This window comes from Trichomycterus rosablanca, chromosome 12 (genome assembly GCF_030014385.1).
Source record: "Trichomycterus rosablanca isolate fTriRos1 chromosome 12, fTriRos1.hap1, whole genome shotgun sequence".
NCBI lineage: Eukaryota > Metazoa > Chordata > Actinopteri > Siluriformes > Trichomycteridae > Trichomycterus > Trichomycterus rosablanca.
In genome coordinates, this window is record NC_085999.1 from 21062452 (window position 1) to 21084246 (window position 21795).

Here is a 21795-nt window from a genome sequence, read left to right on the forward strand (position 1 = left end):
ATGGTTTCTCTGTAGCTCAGTTATGGCTCTCATACTCAAACTCAAAAGAAGCTTTATTGGCATGACATTCGTATTGCCAAAGCTCAGTTACAGAGAAATAATAAAAATAACAATAAAAAAGAACAAGTATATACAAAACAGTTACTTGTGCAAAAATATAAAATAGAATAAAAGATTAATGAAAACTGCAAAATAAAAACAATAAAAATTATAATATTTACATTAATGAGGTAATGAGCTCTCTCTCTCACACACACACACACACACAAACTGATTGTTATTACTACCTCATTAATGTAAATATTATAATTTTTATTGTTATTATTTTGCACTGTTTCTATTAATATTTTATTCTGTTTTATATTTTTTGCACATGTAACTCTTCTGTATATTTTTGTTCTTTCTTATTGTTATTTGTAATATTTCTCTGTAACTTGCTTTGGCAATACGAATGTCCTTATTTGTCATGCCAATAAAGCTTCTTTTGCATTTGAGAGTTTGAGTGTGTCGGTGTGTGTGTCGCTTGCTCTCTCCGCGATACTGAAAGGGATTTGAATTTCGACAATTAACAGCTCTTATTATGACTAATTAATTCCCTCTACTGATGGAAGCGAAATGGTTGAATTACAGCCAATAAGAAATATAAATATATACATATATATATATATATATATATACTGTATATATATATATATATATACATATATATATATTAGGGCTGTCAAACGATTAAAATTTTTAATCGCGATTAATCTCAGAATTTCATATAGTTAATCGCGATTAATCGCATAAAAAAAAATCTGTGTAAATGTTATAGAAAACAAGGATTTTTAAGTGAAATGTTACAATTAAAATGGTGAACACATTTTATGCTAAATGTACTGATGTTAAAAACTGCTGGGACAAGAGAAAACTGTAAGGGAGTTTTATTCACTCACATACTAGGCAGTAATACTATCCAATGGTTTGATGGACGTTTCTACACGAAGTGAGTGTGTTTTGACCCTTTGGGGCTTCCATAGTTCATGGACAACGTGCTTGACTCAGCTGTCCGGTATTCTTTACCGTAACAGAATCAGTTAATAAAGTGTTCTGCTCCCGACAACTTGTGAATATAGCGTGTATTTATTTCTTTATTATGCAAGTGCAGATGCTACGACGCTCTTTTACATTTTGTTAACAAACCGCAAATGAAAAACGGTGACATGTCCGACATTAAAACGTTTGTTCTACCAGTCAAGTCTCAACATGAACTAGAATTTGCGTTAATGGCACTATTTATCTTAATCGCGTTAAATTGAGATTGCGTTAATGCGTTATTATCGCGTTAACTTCGACAGCCCTAATATATATATATATATATATATATATATATATATATATATATATATATACAGTATATATACGTATATACGTATATATATACAGTGTATCACAAAAGTGAGTACACCCCTCACATTTCTGCAAATATTTTATTATATCTTTTCATGGGACAACACTATAGACATGAAACTTGGATATAACTTAGAGTAGTCAGTGTACAGCTTGTATAGCAGTGTAGATTTACTGTCTTCTGAAAATAACTCAACACACAGCCATTAATGTCTAAATGGTTGGCAACATAAGTGAGTACACCCCACAGTGTCAATATTTTGTGTGACCACCATTATTATCCAGCACTGCCTTAACCTTCCTGGGCATGGAATCAACCAGAGCTGCACAGGTTGCTACTGGAATCCTCTTCCACTCCTCCATGATGACATCACGGAGCTGGTGGATGTTAGACACCTTGAACTCCTCCACCTTCCACTTGAGGATGCGCCACAGGTGCTCAATTGGGTTTAGTCCATCACCTTTACCTTCAGCTTCCTCAGCAAGGCAGTTGTCATCTTGGAGGTTGTGTTTGGGGTCGTTATCCTGTTGGAAAACTGCCATGAGGCCCAGTTTTCAAAGGGAGGGGATCATGCTCTGTTTCAGAATGTCACAGTACATGTTGGAATTCATGTTTCCCTCAATGAACTGCAGCTCCCCAGTGCCAGCAACACTCATGCAGCCCAAGACCATGATGCTACCATCACCATGCTTGACTGTAGGCAAGATACAGTTGTCTTGGTACTTATCACCAGGGCGCCGCCACACATGCTGGACACCATCTGAGCCAAACAAGTTTATCTTGGTGTCGTCAGACCACAGGGCATTCCAGTAATCCATGTTCTTGGACTGCTTGTCTTCAGCAAACTGTTTGCGGGCTTTCTTGTGCGTCAGCTTCCTTCTGGGATGACGACCATGCAGACCGAGTTGATGCATTGTGCGGCGTATGGTCTGAGCACTGACAGGCCGACCTCCCACGTCTTCAACCTCTGCAGCAATGCTGGCAGCACTCATGTGTCTATTTTTTAAAGCCAACCTCTGGATATGACGCCGAACACGTGGACTCAACTTCTTTGGTCGACCCTGGCGAAGCCTGTTCCGAGTGGAACCTGTCCTGGAAAACCGCTGTATGACCTTGGCCACCATGCTGTAGCTCAGTTTCAGGGTGTTAGCAATCTTCTTATAGCCCAGGCCATCTTTGTGGAGAGCAACAATTCTATTTCTCATATCCTCAGAGAGTTCTTTGCCATGAGGTGCCATGTTGAATATCCAGTGGCCAGTATGAGAGAATTGTACCCAAAACACCAAATTTAACAGCCCTGCTCCCCATTTACACCTGGGACCTTGACACATGACACCAGGGAGGGACAACGACACATTTGGGCACAATTTGGACATGTTCACTGTGGGGTGTACTCACTTATGTTGCCAGCTATTTAGACATTAATGGCTGTGTGTTGAGTTATTTTCAGAAGACAGTAAATCTACACTGCTATACAAGCTGTACACTGACTGCTCTAAGTTATATCCAAGTTTCATGTCTATAGTGTTGTCCCATGAAAAGATATAATGAAATATTTGCAGAAATGTGAGGGGTGTACTCACTTTTGTGATACACTGTATATGTATATATATAGCGGCTCCCAGAGGCGCGACTCGGTTCCTTTTGTTCATTTTAAAGAGCCGTTCAATAGAATCTGATCGTTCGCGAACGACTCATCACTATAGGCAATGCACGCAACCCGCGTTGACGTTGTAGCATGGGGAAAGGGGCGTGTGAGACAAATTTTGATGTTTGAGGCGGCTAATGGTCTACATTTTCATGATAAGTTGACTTTTTTGTATTTTAAATTTATTTCATAATATCAGTAACGTCAGAATATTTTTGACGGCACCCCTGACGAAGCCAGACGGCACCCCAGGGTGCCGCGGCACCCCGGTTGAGAAAGGCTGCTTTAGTGTACCAGGGAGCAGAATTAGTTCTCAGTAGACCCAAGATGTTCAGAGATTCAGAAAGAGAAACATTAAGCATTGTAACATGCCTATCAGGAGATAGGGCAGCATTGAGGGGAAAAATAGTAGTGATTGAGTGAGCGAAAGCTGAAAGGTCTGAATTTAGCAGAAGGAAATCTTCTATTAGAATAATGGGCATTGTAAACAGAATAAGCTTATGATCAGAGATGGGAAACCGAATAGGGTGAAGATTCAGAACATCTAAATCAAGAGTTTTGAAATTTCTAAATCATGAAAATTAACATGTTGTGTGAGATGGAAACAATCCATCCTCAACAATCAAATATTGAAGTAAGATCTTTTGCAGGCTTGAAGTCTGGAGGGTAATTGCCATGGATATTAAAATCACAAATTAGCAACAAGCTGTGAGCGGTTCAGATAGTTTGGAGAGGAACGATAATATTTAATTTTGTAAAAAGTTTTTTTCAAAAATTAAAAACTGAAATCTCTTTCACAAAAGTATTCTGGCCCTTTGTTATGGCATTCCAAAGTACCTGTTGCAATTTGAATTGACTGGACATACTTCCTAAGGCATTCATCTGTGTCTTTAAGATCCACAATTTGCATCCTTGAAAATAACCTCCTACAGAGTGCATGCAAACCAGGACATGGGCAACAGTCTATTTTAATATGACAATAACCTTAAGAATAAAGCCAAAACAACACTACACTGGCTTTGGGGCAGGTCTTGGGGCTGGTCTAAATGTCCAGCAAAGACCCATGCTTATACCCCAATAACAATCTGTGTAGAAATCTAAAGATGGCTGTTCATAGATGCTCACCATTTGGTCTGACAGAGCCTAAGAGGATCTGTCATGGAAAGTAGAATAAATTGCCCACATCAAGGTTTGCACAGCTTGTACACACATACATTATGAAAAACAAAAAAAATCAATAAGTACAGTGGTGTAATAATACTAGTAATAACACTTCCCTACAGGACTTAGGTATTTTTTTGGAGTATCTGTACTTTACTTGAGTTTTTACATTTTGGTCAACTTTCACTGTTACTCCACTACATTTCCTAAATAAAATGTAAACTTTTACTCCGATACATTTGTCCTACGCAAATTCGTGACTCGTTACTACAAAATGAACTGGCAAGAGATTTGGTAGCTACGTGATGTAAGATGTGTGACAGACAGCTAAATAATGACGTGATTTCAAACAGGTGATTGTAATCATGATCATGACGGTCAGAGGGAAGGAAAAAAAATTATTTTGTTCTATAAATTCTTATGTTGTGAAGACCTCGTTTTTCTGTAGGTGAAACACAGGCTCTATTGTTAAGGTGGTTTACAGACTTAAAAGAACAATCTTATATTTTTTACAATTCTGACCACTTGTGTTTTTATTAACAGCATTTACTTGTACTTGCACTTTCAATACTTAAGTACATTTAATACCAGAAAATCACTTTTTGTACTTAAAGACTTTTACTCAAGTAATATTTTAAGAGGTGACTTTTAAGTCTTTTAAGTACTTTTAAGTATGGCTATCAGATACTTTATTCAATACTGCATAAGTATATATATATAAATTTACAAATAAATAGTTTAGTATATAAATAAATAAATGAATGAATACATTTTGTCATGGAAAAGGTCATTTAAAAAATGAATAGAATTTCTTCCTACATTTCCATGCATCAAAGTCTATTTGGTCTATTTCTGTATTTATACATTTATTTATTAATTTCCACATTCTTTTGTATTTTTTGTATTTCTATGTTTATTTATTCATGTATTTTCACAGTTCCTCATTTATTTCTGTATTCCACCCAATTGGGTGGGCAGTCCTAAGTTCAATTTAAAGCAGAATTGGTCAGCTTTGCAAACCATTCAGAAGCAACCTATTCTCAACAACTATGCATGACCTAAGCTATCTATACTAACTTTCTATTAACTATGCTTTGAGTGGGAGACCACTGGCAACCTGCTACAACATGTAGCTAACCAGCTTGAAAAAAGTATGTTTATTCTGTTCATATCTAATAAGTAGATGAAATAACAAGTGTAGCCCAAAGAAAACTCATGTGGGGGGGAGGGGGGGGGGGGGGGTGCTCCATGTAAAAAAAATGTAATTATAAAACAGATAGTTCCGGTCCTAAAATCTGATTGGCTGAGCCGCGTTCGAAGCCGTTGTAAAATCCCCGATAAACGCACACCTATGACCACCTCACATCATTCCATATTAATACGCCACTGAAAAGAAAAAATTCACGTTATGTTCGCTATGTTATGTCCGCTTCGCGTCGTGCCAAAAACTTCATTCTCCGTGCTAAAATCACAGTAACGCACAGCCTCTCTTGGCTTATTGCTTTAATAATGTACACTGCCTGGCCAAAAAAAAGGTAACAACCTGGATTTAACTAAGCAAATAGGTAAGAGCCTTCCATTGGATAATTACTGCATGGGTGATTATGTTTCAGCTGGCAACAAGTTATTTAACCCTAACTGATGCAGTGAGTAGCTTCTCATTTGTTACTCAACCATGTTGAAAGACACATCCTGTGGTCGTGGAAAAGATCTTAATTTGTTTCAGAAGGGTCAAATTATTGGCATGCATCAAGCAGAGAAAACATCTAAGGAGATTGCTGAAACTACTAAAATCGGGTTAAGAACTGTCCAACGCATTATTAAAAAGTGGAAGGACAGTGGGGAAACATCATCTTTGAGGAAGGAATGTGGTCGGAAAAAAATCTTGAATGATCGTGATCGGCGATCACGTAAACGTTTGGTGAAATCAAATTGTAGAAAAACTACAGTAGAACTCAGGGATATGTTTAATAGTGAGAGTAAGAGCATTTCCACATGCACAATGCGAAGGGAACTCAAGGGATTAGGACTAAACAGCTGTGTAGCCTTAAGAAAACCACTTGTCAGTGAGGCTAACCGGCAAAAACGGCTTCAATTTGCTAGGGAGCATAAATATTGGACTCTGGAGCAATGGAAGAAGGTCATGTGGTCTGATGAGTCCAGATTTACCCTGTTCCAGAGTGATGGGCGCATCAGGGTAAGAAAAGAGGCGGCTGAAGTGATGCACCCATCATGCCTAGTGCCTACCGTACAAGCCTGTGGGGGCAGTGCTATGATCTGGGGTTGCTGCAGTTGGTCAGGTCTAAGTTCAGCAACGTTATGTGCCCAAAGAATGAGGTCAGCTGACTACCTGAATATACTGAACGACCAGGTTATTCCATCAATGGATATTTTCTTCCCTGATGGCACGGGCATATTCCAAGATGACAATGCCAGGATTCATCAGGCTCAAAATGTGAAAGAGAGGTTCAGGGAGCATGAGACATCATTTTCACACATGAATTGGCCACCACAGAGTCCAGACCTGAACCCCATTGAGAATCTTTGGGATGTGCTGGAGAAGACTTTGCGCAGTGGTCCAAATCTCCCATCATCAATACAAGATCTTGGGGAAAAATTAATGCAACTTTGGACAGAAATAAATGTTGTGACATTGCAGAATCTTGTGGAAACGATGCCACAGCGAATGCGTGCCGTAATCAAAGCAGGCAGTGTATGTACTTATGCAACAATTTATTCTTTTATTCAGCGGATATTATTAAGGTGACAGATTTTGTGCATTATGAGGCTGTTTTGCAAGTCAAACATGTCAAGTTCTTAACAGGCCGCAGCAAAGTGTTGCAATCCACTGGAGCTACCTTGTAGCCTGTAACGGCAGATAACACTGTTAATGTTACAAACATTTTTAATCTGGGTTAGATTCAGGACATGACGATGACATGAACTCAACCACCCACCTCACATTCCAGTGAGAGGCAAGGAAGTTAATATTATGTATTTTCTAGCCTATCCACTAAAATATTATGATCTACAGTATTAAACGCTGCATTAAGCTCTAATAGAACAAGAAAAGAAACACATCCATTATTAGAGGACATTAGTAAATCATTAACTATCCTATTTATGCAGTTTTGGTATTATGGCTGGGTCTAAATCCTGATTGAAAAGTTTTATGAATACTGTTTTTGTGCAGATAAGAACTGTTGCCAAACTGCTTTTTCTAGAATCTGGAGACAAGGTGAAGAAAGGTGGCCTACAATTGGCCTATAATTAGACAGAATATGTGGATAAAAATAGTTTTTGTCTATCAGGGGTTTAATTACAGCACATTTTGATAATTTGGGTGCATATCAATGGCTAAAGGATGCATTTATCGAGGTAAGCAGGGGCTCTACAATGACAGGGAGTAAATCTTTAAGTAAACAAGTTGGAACAGGGTCTTATTATTCTCTATTAATGAAGGATAAATTAAAGATTTGGCTTTTATACCTGCATGTTTATACTTAGTTAGGGCTTTCCATGCTATCTTATACATTTTCAGTGTAGTGTGCCACCACTTGCGCTCTTATTTTTGTGATGCTTGTTTTAGAGCATGTGTGTGTGGTCATTGTACCATGGAGCAAGCTTTTTCTCCTATATTTGTTTAGTTTTAACTGATGCTACACTATCTAAGGTGATGCTACACCATCTAAGGTTTGCAAAAAGTCAAGTGTCTATATATTTACTAAAAAAAATGTATTTTAAAACAGTGGATAGTTTAACCTTATTAAAAAAGGTAATTCATTACCCCTACTCCCTTTGATTTGAATCACCTGAAGGGAACCAGAGTCGTGCTGTACAACCAGGGGAGACCTATACATATGTTTGGCAAGTTATTGAGGAGGATGAGCCATTAGCCAGAGATTCAAGGTGTCTTACCCGGATGTACCATAGTGCAGTGGACATACCACGAGATATTGCTTCAGGACTTATTGGGCCCATCCTCATCTGCAAAAGCCAGTCCCTCAACACTAGAAATGTCCAGGTAACATATCTTTATTTAAAACTTTTAAGACCTCATTTAACCAGATTAACCTGACACTGCAGCAGGATAGCACTCGCTTCCACACAAGAAGGTCCTGGTGAAGTGATTCGGGTGTTTTCTGTGTGAAGTTTGCATGTTTTCCTTGTGTCTGCATGGATTTTCTCGGGGTGCTCCAGTTTCCTCCCACAGGTCCAAAGACATGCAGTCAAGTTAATTGAAGCCACTTAAATTAAGTGACTTTTGCCCTGTGATGGACTGGCTTCCTGCCTGGGATGTTTCCTACCTTTTGCTGAGGGAATCAATCTTACCGCTACACAAAACAAGATGTAGCAGTGGTAAAACAAACAATAAATGAATAACTACTTGACAACGTGATCTGTTGTAGCTGAGAGCAGATAAGGAGCAGCATGCTATGTTTGCAGTTTTTGATGAGAACAAGAGTTGGTATTTGGACGAAAACATTAACATGTATTGTGGAGACCCAAAAAGAGTCAAAACAGATGACCCAGAATTTTATAAATCTAATATTATGCACAGTGAGTAAACTCTTAAGCACAATCAATAATCTCATAATAATGTATTTATTTTTGCACTATATATAATAATAACATTATTTCACAAATTCCCATCAGCAATCAATGGTTATGTGTATGAAAGTGGCCAAGTCCTAGGGTTTTGCAATGGTGAGATTGCAACTTGGCATGTGTCCAGTGTTGGGGAACAAGATGACATTCACACCGTCACGTTTTATGGACACACGTTTGAGCTGAACAACAGAGAAGAGGACATTCTTAGTCTGTTTCCAATGACAGGAGAGACCATCTCTATAAACATGGCTAATATTGGTCAGTATGCAGACAATTGACACAGTTGTTATAATTAAAGATTTAAACACGGTACATAAAACAATAAGTGGACAAAATAATAAAATCTGTCACAACATATAGGATTGTGAAGAATCTAATAAATAATCATTGCTTCCAGGACACCTTTATTCTCTCTTGGAATGTTTTCACACAAGTCCAAATCTGTAAAACTGCCCCAATAAAAATTTCCATAAGATCATTGCCCATTCGGCTGTGCGGTTTTTCAGTGTTTAACACATGCTGCCAAATACTTTCAAAACTAGTACTTACTAAACATTTAGTACTTTTTCAGTTTTTGTTTTAATTCCCTCTCAGTTTTGGGTCTCTAGGCATTCAGTCTGCCAAACATTTGTGAAATAAATAGTCATTCTTAAGAGACTTATCTACTGTAATGAGATCCACTGTTGCAGTCAGTCAATTTGTGAAATTTCTTTCGTCCTAGATATTCCATGATCAACTGTGAGTGGAACTAAAGTGTGAGTGGAAGCATTTAGAAACCACAGGCATTAAGTTGCAGACCGTGTAAAGTTACAGAGCATAATTTCAGAGTTCTAAGGCGCATAGTGCATAAAAGTCGCCAATGCTCTGCTTAGTAACTGCATGGTTACCTTCTCTGGCATTAACATTAGCTTAACAACTGTGTACTGGGAACTTTGTGGCATGGGTTTCCATGGCTGAGCAGCTGCATGCAAGCCTTACATCACCAAACCCAATGCCAAGCATTGGATGGAATGGTGTAAAGCAATCCACCACTGGACTCTGGGGCCATGGAAAAGTGTTCTGTAGAATGATTAATCATGCTTCTCTATTTGGCAGTCTGATGGATGAGTCTGGGTTTGGCAAATGGTAGGAGGATGTTACCGGCCTGACTTAATTGTGCCAAAATTTGGTAAATAAAAGAAAATGTTTTGGGGTTGTTTTTTAGAAGTTGGCCTAAGCCCATTAGTTCCAGTATAAGGAAAATGTTATGCTTCAGCATACCAAGACATCTTGGATAACTGTATGCTTCCAACTTTGTGGGAAAAGTTTGAGGAAGGTCCTTTTCTTTTCCAGCATGATTGTGCCCCAGTGCACAAAGGAAGGTCCATAAAGTAATGGTTGGGTGAATTTGGTGTGAAATAATCTGACTGGGCCTGGGCCTGACTCTTGCAGGTGTAATGTGTAGGTGTACTATTACTTTGTCCATATAGTGTATTTGGCTTCTATTTTGCATAATATAGTTGTTACTTGAATTTGTAGATACATTTGTAGATATTTGTAGATATTTGTGATTTTTAACAATAAATTATAATCAATTGCTTATAATTAAAAAAAAAACTCAAATCTTTTTCTCACACAAGTATTTAGACCCACTTACTTAATTTGTAGATGGCCAATTGGCAGCAATTACAGCTAGAAGACTTCCTGGATATATTTTAATGAGTTTTGCACAGTTCAATTTAGCAGATAATCCCATTATTCATAGCAGATCCTCTTAAACTCTGTCAAATTAGACTGTTGTTATGGCTGTATGAGCAAGGTCATTGTCATTTGCATAGACCCTGGAGAAGGTTTTCTTTAGGGATGTTTTTGTTTTTGGCTGCATTCACCCCTCCCTGTCCCTGCTCTGAACCCGACCCTTCTTGTCTATTATTGGGCCCTCAAAATAAGTGTATGAGATTTTATGAGACCAGTTGAGTTCTAGACACATCTCAAGTACAATTAAAGCAAACAGAATGCACTTGGCCACAATTTGGAGTGTCACAATTTTGGAGTTTCAGTATGCACAAAAATGTCAATAATTTTATTTACTTCATCATTATAGGTAAATAAGTGTATATCGATTGTTGAAAGTGCCAATCATATTAATTCTAAATTAAAACTTTAACACAATAAGATGTCCAGGGATCAAGAGGTCAGAATTTTTTCCACTTTATATTGATTAAAGTGTCAATATTAATGCAGTGCCCTTAGAGGGATTAAGGTGATAGGCTTTTACCTACTATCCTATCTATTTTTGGAATTGAGTTAATGAAAGTTAATATTTTGTTCACTTTTGTCCACTGTTTAGTGGAAAATGTGTCAATCATCAGTCGATCATCCTTCTTAAAATCTTGCAATTAATGCGTTTTTATGATGTATATCATCTGTTAATAACAATAATTAATGCCCTGTTTCTCTCTGTGTATGACAGGAATCTGGCTACTGGCATCATTAAACACACATGAATCTAAAAAAGGTTTGAGGGTAAAATTTAAGGATGTCGAATGCTTCAGGGATGTCATAGAAGAGGAAAACAACTATGATGATTATACAGTTGGCCCTGAGACATTCTCTGTGTGGAAACCTATTGATGAAACAGAGATAATGAAGGAAAACATAAAACCAACAAAAAAAACTAATGTGGATATTGATATTGACACTGATGCATATGCAGATGTCCTTGGGCTTAGGGCATTAAGAAATAAAGGAAACAGTATAGATACTGTGGAACAGCTGGACCTTTCTCTTTTAGATTTTAATGATGATTTGCTGCTTGAAAACAACAGTCCTAGCCTAAATGATGAGATCAAAAACATGACCCATTTTCGGCTGGATTTTGATGCTAACAACATTACAAGTACAGAATTTCAAAATGAAAGCACAGAAGATGCATTGTCCTTAATGACACTGAACTCAAGTTCCATTAAATCCCCAATCAATTTGACAAAAAGTGTTTTCACAAATTCCAGGACCATATTACGTCAGCAAGACACTGAGAGTAAACAAAAACAAAATTCAGAGCGCCATGAAGACAATACAACAGAGACCCAGACCCAGGAATTATCTGTCATAAGCACTGTGAATGTAGGAGAAGACAAAGAGGGGTCAAGTGACAACATCTTTATTTACAGCGTGCCAGCCTCTAAGCCTCTTAAAGTCCAAGAGGTGGAAGATTTTGTGCTGTTGGATAGTGGTGAAGAAATCAAAACTGTTTCCCATCAGCATTCAGTTGAGTACAACTACTCACCTGCAACACTTATCAACAACACAATTTTGAAACTACTGGATAATACAACTCAGACTGTAACATCTCAAGATATTCAAGTATTCAATCACACCAGTGTAAACTCAGATATTTCATACACAAATAATACAATATTAAATAGCACCCAAATATATTCAGAGTTTACACAGAAGGACTTTCAAGAATTAAACAGTAGCAATTTAGAATTTACACTGGAGGAGTTAAAAAAATCAAAAAGCACCCAATTGGACTCACAGTATACACTTCATGGACTTAAAGAATTAAATAGTACAGAAGCAGGTTCAGACTTTACACAACATCAAAGGTTTACAGAGTATACAGATTTAAACAGAAGCAAAGTGGACTCTGAATTGACCCTGGAAAAAAATAAGCAAATAAATAGTACCCAATTAAACATAGTGGTCGAAAAAAAAAAGCTTAAGGAATCAAATAACACCCATGTTGCCCCAGAATCCACATCAATCTTTAAAGAATCAAATAGCAGCCAAGTACAGGTAAAGTTTTCACTGAAGGATTTTCAGACATTAAATAGCACCCACGGTGACTCAGACTTAATAGCTGATGAATTTAAGGATGTAAATAGCACCCATGTGAACACAGAATTTACTCTAAGTTGGTTTAAAGGATTAAACATCAGCAAAACACACTCTATACTAGAGGAGCTTAAAGCGTTAAACAGCACCCAGTACCAATCCAATTCAGATATTCAACAATCGGACAGCAAAGAGATCCAAAATTCTAAATTTGACTCTTATTCTACTGAATACATTGTAAGTAATGGCACAAAAAAAACAAAAAAGCTGCTATTGTCAAGCATAATATCCATAACTGACCATGCACATAATGAAACAACAAGCCCTCAAGTCAACAAGCTCCACAACTCAACTGAAAAGTTTAGTTCTAAAAGTTGGCAAAATATTTCTCTTCCTATTAGTGTTATTAACATTTTATCTTCAAATGGAAACATTTCTCAAACTGATATCTTTGTGAAAAACAACCGTTCTGAAGAGAAGGACATTTTAGAAATACCAGAAAGTGAAGAAAGCCATGAAGAAGTGGTCATTATTTTAAAGAATAGAAACCACAGTAAAATAATTGTCAGTAGCCCTTTGGATCCTCAAATAAAGAACTGGACCTATGAAGGCAAACATGAGCTGGTATTAATGGAGCTCCCGGATCACATAAACAAATACATAACAGACAATGCAGAGGCTGAACTAAACAGATCTAGTGGTGTGGAAGAGGTCAGGAAAAAAGTCATTCTTCAAAGGGTGACACCAGTTAAGGGGTATGGCATGAAGACAAAAAAGAGGAAGGAGTACAAACCTCAACCTCGCAGTGATATCTCTCCACATGGTTTTTCTCCAAGAGGTTTTGCCCCATCTCATTTAACTCCAAGGACTACCAAACCCATTTTTAATGAAGAAGACTTGCTGGCGAAGCACATAGTCATTGGAGTTCCCAGAAGAGACTTTAATGACTATGAACTATTTGCTCACTATCAAGGGCAAAATTTTGAAAACATCCAAGAAAGCACTGAAGAATATGAATATGTAGAATACACAGATCCATACAGGAAGCAAAGTGACATAACAACTGTTGACCTTGATGAAGCATCTAAATATTCCTTGAAAATGGCTGACAGCAATGCCAGGGTATACTTTATTACTGCTGAGGAAGTTAATTGGGATTATGCAGGCTATGGACAAAGGTAATCTTTTCTAATTTAATCTAATCTTTCTACTCTAATCTATCCATCTGTAAATATTTCAAATTAAACTATAAGTGGACTAAATGTCTGGCATAATATGTTTAATGAGATCCGGTTTTGAATTTTCGTGTGCCGGACGTCTACACCTATCCTTTAAATGCAATTCATTAACTAGTATACATACTACATACAATTGCACAAATAACTATAAATATAGAAATATAGTATAGTGTCAATAATAGTAATAATAATAACTTGGGTCTTGGTAGATGTTTTGTTTTATTAATGTACTTTGTTATTTTATTTGCTGTTTTTTTTCTCTTTAGGAGGGAAGATAGATCCTCTCAAATAGAAAGACCCACAATGTTCAAAAAAGTTTTGTTCAGGGAATATTTGGACAGCTCTTTCACAACCCCACACACTCGAGGAGAAGTAGATGAGCACCTGGGCATCATGGGCACTGTCATTAAGGCTGAAGTTGATGAGACCATCTATGTAAACTCTGCTATACTCTGCTAACATAATTTGTAAATTATACATATAAAAATACATATATACATAACAATGAGCCTTAATTTACAATAATACCTAATTTCAGTCTGCCATTTATTTTATAGATTGTGTTTAAGAATCTTGCCACTCGCTCATATTCACTCCATGCCAACGGAGTGTCTTATACAAAAAATATGGAAGGGCTAAAATATGAAGATGGATCGCCTTACTACTACAAGTATGATAATGAAGTTCAACCCAACCAAACTTTCACATACATTTGGACAGTAAACTCCAAAGTGGGACCATTGAAAGATGAATCTGACTGTCGAATATGGACATACTACTCTGGTGTCAATCCTGTAAGTCCAAATATGTCATTCAGTGCCTTCTTACTGTCATATAAAAAGTAATTTGGATAATGATATTTACATTTTGTTAATGCAGGAGCGAGACATACATTCTGGATTAATTGGGCCCCTTTTGGTCTGTAGAAAGGGCACACTATCGAAAAAGCTTGTGAATACACGAGAATTTATGTTACTCTTTATGACATTTGATGAGAAAAAGAGTTGGTACTATGAAAAAAACTATGAGATTCTTAAAAAGACAAACAAAAAAGCAGTGATGGACCCACATTTCACCAAAAACATCCAATTTCATGGTATTATTCAAAGGCCATTTTAAGTTTCTGTTTTCTTAAAATACAGTGGACCCCTGACTTACGAATTTAATTGGTTTCAAAGGGCTGTTCTTAAGTCAAAATGTTCGTTAGTTAAACCTATTTTTCCCATAAGAAATAATTGTAACGGGGGGCTAAGGACAAGGCAAAGGGGCGGAAACACACGCAGAGATGTATACAAACAAAGGATCTTTATTAAATAACAAAAGACAGGGCAAACAAAACAAACAGGACTAAACAAGGAGAAACACAGTTAAACAAAACTAACTAAGGCAAAACTAGGCACACATGGAAAACATGGCAAAACAAAGAGCTAGCGTAACATGAGCTAGAAACATAGCTAGCCTAACATGAGCTAGAAACATAAGATAAGATAAGATAAGATAAGATAAGATAAGATAAGATAAGATAAGATTTTATTGATCCCCTTAGGGAAATTAACTTGTTACAGAAGTATGAAGACAAGAATACAAGAAATACAACTAAGTAAAAAATATTGCACACATAGTGTGTAGTTATTTACTCTATAAAATATCTAAAAAAATAATATATACATTAAAAAGATGCAAAATATATTAAGTTATTGCACTTATTGTGAATAGGTTACATATTGCACTTGTTATTACACCCAACATGAAAGATTAGGAATGAGTGATTATATATTATTATTGTTGTAAGCTCTGATGGCTGCGGGCATGGCTGGATTACCGACCGGGCCAGTGGGGCCAGCGCCCAGGGGCCCTTGAGGTCAGGGGGCCCCGGGGGGGCCCTGGCCCAAAACATTTTGCGATGCCTATCAACATTTATGATACAATATATTTTTATTTCCGAGGGCCCTCCATTTTAAGGATCCTCTGACTATTAGGGACTTTGACCTTAGGGCCTCTTGGGGGCCTTAGCCATGCTTTTGGGGCCCCTAGCCATGCTTTTGGGCCCTAGCCATGCTTTTGGGCCCTAGCCATGCTTTTGGGCCCCTTATGAAAATGGATGAGGCGTTGTGGCACTGCTCTGACTTCGACTTCTGGCTATTAGGGGTCCTAGGAAAGAGGGGGGCATATTTTTAGAGGGCCCTGGTTATGAGAGCCCCTACCAGGGGGCCCTAGAGAAGAGCAGCGCATACCATTAGAGGGCCCTTGATCACGAGGGCCCCTGCTATGGGGCCCTTGACTTCCATAGAAGTCGTTTACCATGGCTCCTTGACTTTCTAGGGACCTACAAATTGCCAGGCAAGCTACCATATTTCATAACAGACGTTTTGTTGCAAATATGCGATTTAGGCCCTTACTTAATGTTTCTGAATTTGTATTGTTTCAAAATTATTATGTTCAATTTCTCTTAAGCGCAGAGACACAAATTAATTTTGCAATTTTGCAATTATTTAAATTTAAGACAAGCAATTTGTCTGATGAATGCTATCTTTGACACCGATTAAATTGAGTGAATTTGGCCAAGAGTGTGATTTCACTTATGTGAAAACAACAAGCCATTTGACTAGTTTCATGTTTCCCCTTTAATAAACAACAGTAAAGAGACCAGTGGTCACTCTAGCTCTAAAGGAATGCATGAAAGGAAAAGTGCCTTTTCATACAACAGAACTGCAAGCTAATTTTACTGAGTAGCACAATTTTGGTTTGGTGACAGATGATGAAACAGCAAGTGGTTTTGTTGTAGTAGCTGTGGCTGCGTATGCGTGTAAACCTGATATTTTGTTTGAGGATTATTTATTGGAAAACATATTTTATTCAGCTTGTTATTCAATGACTCTTCAATGACAGTTAATGACTTGACATGTTTCAAGGCAGTGTGAAGGGGTCTCGACAATAATTAAACTTGATTTAATATCATTAACACAGCATTTTTAATATACTCAAAACCTTCCCCCTGTCTCCCTCTCCATGTCTCTCTCTCTCACACACACACACACACACACACACACAAAACAGCATTTTTTGTAGTAGATAGTGGCTGCCCCTCCCCCACTCTCTCACTCAGTGGTGAAAAATTGTTACATTGCCCATGGGGGCTGAGCCAATCAGGTGTTGCGAGAACTTCCAAGTGAATATGCAAGATCTATATAAAACCCCCTGCCAGTATCAAAACTCCTCACATTCAGACAGTTCAGCTTGCGAACTTGCTCTGTGCTTTTACTACAACTTTTACCTTGCTATTACCAGATCAGCAACCAACAGCCTTTTTAAAGGCTCATTGCCCTTTATACTGCATTATATTATTTTATAATATATATAAATATTTTTATATTATATTATACTATACTATATTGCATATATTCTGTTACATTCTTTTCATAGTCTTTTCAAAGGCTTATATATTATATTATATTATATTACTATATATAATATATTAAACTTTGAAAGGTTCACAGCCTTTTTCAAGGCTAGTGTAACGTTGCTAACTAGCAACTCACAGCTTTTTTAAAAGCTTATTGTTATTTGCATATTACATTATTGATAATAGTAGAAGTGTAAGCTTTATAATATTAGTACATACATACAATACATTTACAATAACAACAATTTATAGCTAAATGGTTATAGGTCAGCCTTTTCTTATTACATATTGTATCTGCTTCTACAATTTTGTGATTGTATTTTTTTCCTGAACATACAACATAGAAACAACATAGTAAGTATTGGATAGGAATAGGAATTTGCAAGACAAGCTTCTATATTTGCATCTTAAGAAACACTTGCCATTAATAACATGGATCCCAAACAAAAAAGTGGTGCCTCAAAAAGAAAAGCAAAAAAGATTAAGGAAGCAAATCAGGCAGATTTCCTGAAAAGCGTTCCTTTGATCTCAAACTTCTTTGAGAAACCGCTGGATATGAGTGAGACAAGTATTGCTAATGTTAGCAGTGATCAGAGTTCTAGCAATGAAGATGTGATCACCACTGGCTTAGTGTCACCTGTCAGTGACTATGTACCTTTGCAGACCCAGTCAGGTGCAGAGCAGGAATGCCAGCCCTGCCAGGCTACCACAGACCAGCAGCAGAAAGACCATGAAAGGAAAGTTGCAGGTGTGTCAGACCCACAATCAGACCAGCCAGCTGCATTGTGTGAGTGTCTTTTTTCAAATGAGGAGGGCAAGGACCCCAACTCCTGGTGTGAAACGGTCAACGACCCTGCTTTATGGCCCAGTACCATTACCGACCAAGCCAAGTCGATTCTTGTTAGTAGAGGAGAAGCTGCATTTCAAAACAGAAGTGCTAAGTACCCAGCCTCAGTCAGGGATAGAGGCATTGCGGGTACCAGTAGGAGCTTTACAAATGCTCTACTCAGTTGCTCTCTACCCAACGGGCAAACTGTGACTAGGCAGTGGCTACTTTACTCTCCTTCAACTGGCTGTGTGTATTGTTTTGCTTGCAAACTGTTTTCCAGTAAGCACAATACTTTTGTTCATGGATTTTCTGACTGGAAACATTCAGAGTGGATTGGTGAGCATGAGGGGAGTGTGGAGCATAGGGCTTGCATGCTAGCATTATATAATCGCTCCAGAGGCACAGCAACAATTGATTCTGATATTGTCAAACAAATTGATGCAGAAAGACAATACTGGCGGGAAGTTTTGAAAAGAGTTGTTGCAGTCATCCAGTTTTTGGGGGAGAGGGGACTTGCTTTCAGGGGAGATGATGAGCTATTAGGATCAGCCCACAATGGTAATTTTTTGGGCATCATAGAACTCTTAGCCAAATTTGACCCATTCCTAGCTGAGCACCTCCAAAGGTTTGGAGGTAAGGGAAAAGGTTCTGTGTCCTACTTATCATCGACAGTGTGTGAAGAATTTATCCATTTGATGGGACAGAGAACAAAGCAGGCAATTGTTAATGAGATCAAAGAATCAAAATACTTCTCTGTTATAGTTGACTCCACTCCAGACCTTGCTCATGTGGACCAACTTACTTTTATTTTCAGGTTTGTTAATAATGACGGACATGTAGTTGAGCGTTTTCTAGCTTTTGAGCCTATTGAAAACCATAGTGAGGACAGTTTGGCAGAGTGTGTCGTTGCTATGGTGGAGAATCTGGGCCTAGACTTATCCAACTGTAGGGGCCAGTCATATGATAATGCAAGTAACATGTCGGGAAAGTACAATGGAGTCCAAGCTCATCTTAAACAAAGAAACCCTTTGATTTGTTATGTCCCCTGTGCAGCACATTCACTGAATTTAGTTGGTGTCAATGCTGTTGACAGTAGCCCAGAAGCTGGACGTTTTTTGGACTTTGTACAGGCAATGTACACATTTTGTGCATCATCTACACACAGGTGGGGAAAGGTTTTCCGTGATACTGAAATCACTGTCAGGTACTCGATGGAGCGCACGAGCTGAGTCAACTAAGGCTCTTTGGAAATATTATGCACAACTGAGAGAGGCATTGAATGATATGTATAAAGATATGGAGGAGAAATGTGTAACTCGAAGTGAAGCCTCTGCACTCTGTGACAAATTGGACACGTTGGAGATGGCCTTCATGGCATACTTCTGGGACACAATACTACAGAGGTTCCAAGCCACAAGCCTGCAGCTGCAGAAGCATGATATTTACATATGTACAGCTACACAACTTCTCTTGTCTTTATGAGACATTGTGGCAGCACAGTGGCCCAGACTATCCTTAATCCGTCCTTGGCTGCGGGAATAAAGGACCAGCGGTAGCGCTCCTTCTTACACAGGGGGTGGAGGAGTCTGGTACTGAATGAGCTTGTTAGGTCTCCTACAGACTCATGTAGTGGATGTGTGGTGATGTCCAGGATGGATGACAGCTTGGCTATCATCCTCCTTTCTCCCACCTCCTCTACAGGTTCGAGAGGACAGTTCAAGAGAGAGCTCGCTTTCTTGATCAGCTTGTTCAGTCTTTTTCTGTCTCTCTCTGATATTGCACCACCCCAGCACACCACTCCGTAGAAGATGGCTGATGCTACCACAGTGTCATAAAATCTTAGCAGTGGTCGGCACACTCCAAAAGACCTCAGTCTCCTCAGAAGGTGGAGGCGACTTTGGCCCTTTCTATATAGGGCATCCGAGTTGCTAGACCAGTCAAGTTTATTATTGAGGTGAACACCCAGGTATTTGTACTCCTTCACCATCTCAATGTCCAAAACCTGAATGCTCACAGGTGTGGTGTGATGCGACTTTTTCCTGAAGTCGATCACCAGTTTTGCTGGTGTTAATATGAAGCACATTCAGTTCACACCAGGTAACAATGTCCTTGATGATACTCCTGTAATCCTGTTCATTCCCGTCAGATAAACATCCAACAATGGCTGTGTCGTCCGAGAACTTTTGCAGGAAACAGTCTTGTGTGTTATGTTGAAAGTCTGAGGTGTATACGGAAAAAAGAAATGGAGAGAGGACAGTCCCACTACATTGGACACACAGTCCTGAAGCCTCACATACTGTGGTCTGTTGGAGAGGTAATCAATCGTCCACGTGGTGAGGTGACGGTCAACTCCAGCTACCTCCAGCTTCTTTCCAAGTAGTGATGGTTGTAGCGTGTTGAAAGTACTGGAGAAGTCGAAAAACATGACCCTCACAGTGTTCCCAGGGGTGTCGAGGTGTGAGAGGGATCTGTGTAACAGGTGGATGACTGCGTCCTCTACACCAATGCCAGTTTTGTAGGCAAACTGCAGGGGGTCCAGCGTTGTGTCCACTATCGGTCGAAGGTGGTTGAGTATAATCCGCTCTAGAGTCTTCATTAGATGTGAAGTAAGGGCCACTGGTCTGAAGTCATTCAGCTCCCTGGGGTGCGCAGTCTTAGGCACTGGAACCAAGCAGGAAGTTTTCCATAGGACTGGCACCCTCTTCAAACTCAGGCTTAGATTGAAGATGTGAAGAACCACCCCAAAGAGTTGGTCTGCACAGTCCTTGAGAAGTCTGGAGCTGATGCCGTCTGGGCCTGTGGCTTTTCTCACTTTGTTCCTCTTGAGTTCTCTCCTCACCTGCTCAGCCATTATAGAGATGCATGGGGAGGAATCTAGAGGTGGTAGACACAAGGAGGTTTCACCAATGAGTTGTGGGGGGTGGACTGGACCCAAGCTGTGCATGGGTGACGCCGTATTTGACTCAGGGGTTGAGGGGGTGGTTAAGTGAGATAGCATGGATTGTTGTGGATTGGACACTGTTTGGTTCATATACAGGTGAATGGGGGGCATGGAGAAGCCCGAGTCAAATCTGTTCAAAAACAAATTCAGCTCGTTAGCCCATGTCCTGTCTCCACACACTGGTCCGTTTCCGCTGCTACTCTGTCCTAAAACTTCCTCGCCAAACTTCTCTTGCGTTGTTTTGTTGAAGGTAAATGTCCTTGCATTCTTTTATTTTCCTTTTGAGTTCTTTTTGGACCCTCTTTAGCTCCTCCTTATCTTTTGATCTAAAAGCCCTCTTCTTTTCGTTAAGAAGTGCTTTAAGCTCAGGCGTCACCCAGGGTTTGTTATTAGTGAAGCACTGTACAGTTCGTGCTGGTGCTCTCAACACAAACATTTATGTAGTCCGTTATGCAGTGAGTCAAGCTGTCAATGTCCTCACCGTGTGGACTGCATAACACCTCCCAGTCTGTGATCTCGAAACAGTCCTTTAATGCCTCACTGGCCTCTGCAGACCAGTTCCTCACAGATCTTGTGGTAGGGGGTTGTTTCTTAACCATGGGGGTGTAGACAGGCAGGAGGTACACCAAGTTGTGATCAGATCAACCAAGCGGGGGGAGGGGTGAAGAGCTGTATGCATCCTTTGTGTTAACATACAGTAGATCCAACGTTTTACTGTCCCTTGTATGGCATTTAACATACTGAGTGAAAGT

At 38.8% G+C, this 21795-nt stretch overlaps 1 protein-coding gene across 1 annotated transcript in view; it reads left to right on the plus strand.

Moving 5' to 3' along the window:
- Positions 1-21795, plus strand: part of f5 (coagulation factor V) — a 41913-nt gene that overhangs the window by 12360 nt on the left and 7758 nt on the right. Inside the window, exons 10-16 of the mRNA XM_063006592.1 lie at positions 8021-8226; positions 8612-8762; positions 8859-9071; positions 11266-13810; positions 14137-14305; positions 14428-14664; positions 14750-14966. Of these exons, the coding sequence (XP_062862662.1) occupies positions 8021-8226; positions 8612-8762; positions 8859-9071; positions 11266-13810; positions 14137-14305; positions 14428-14664; positions 14750-14966 (3738 nt within the window). The remainder of the gene's footprint in view (positions 1-8020; positions 8227-8611; positions 8763-8858; positions 9072-11265; positions 13811-14136; positions 14306-14427; positions 14665-14749; positions 14967-21795) is intronic.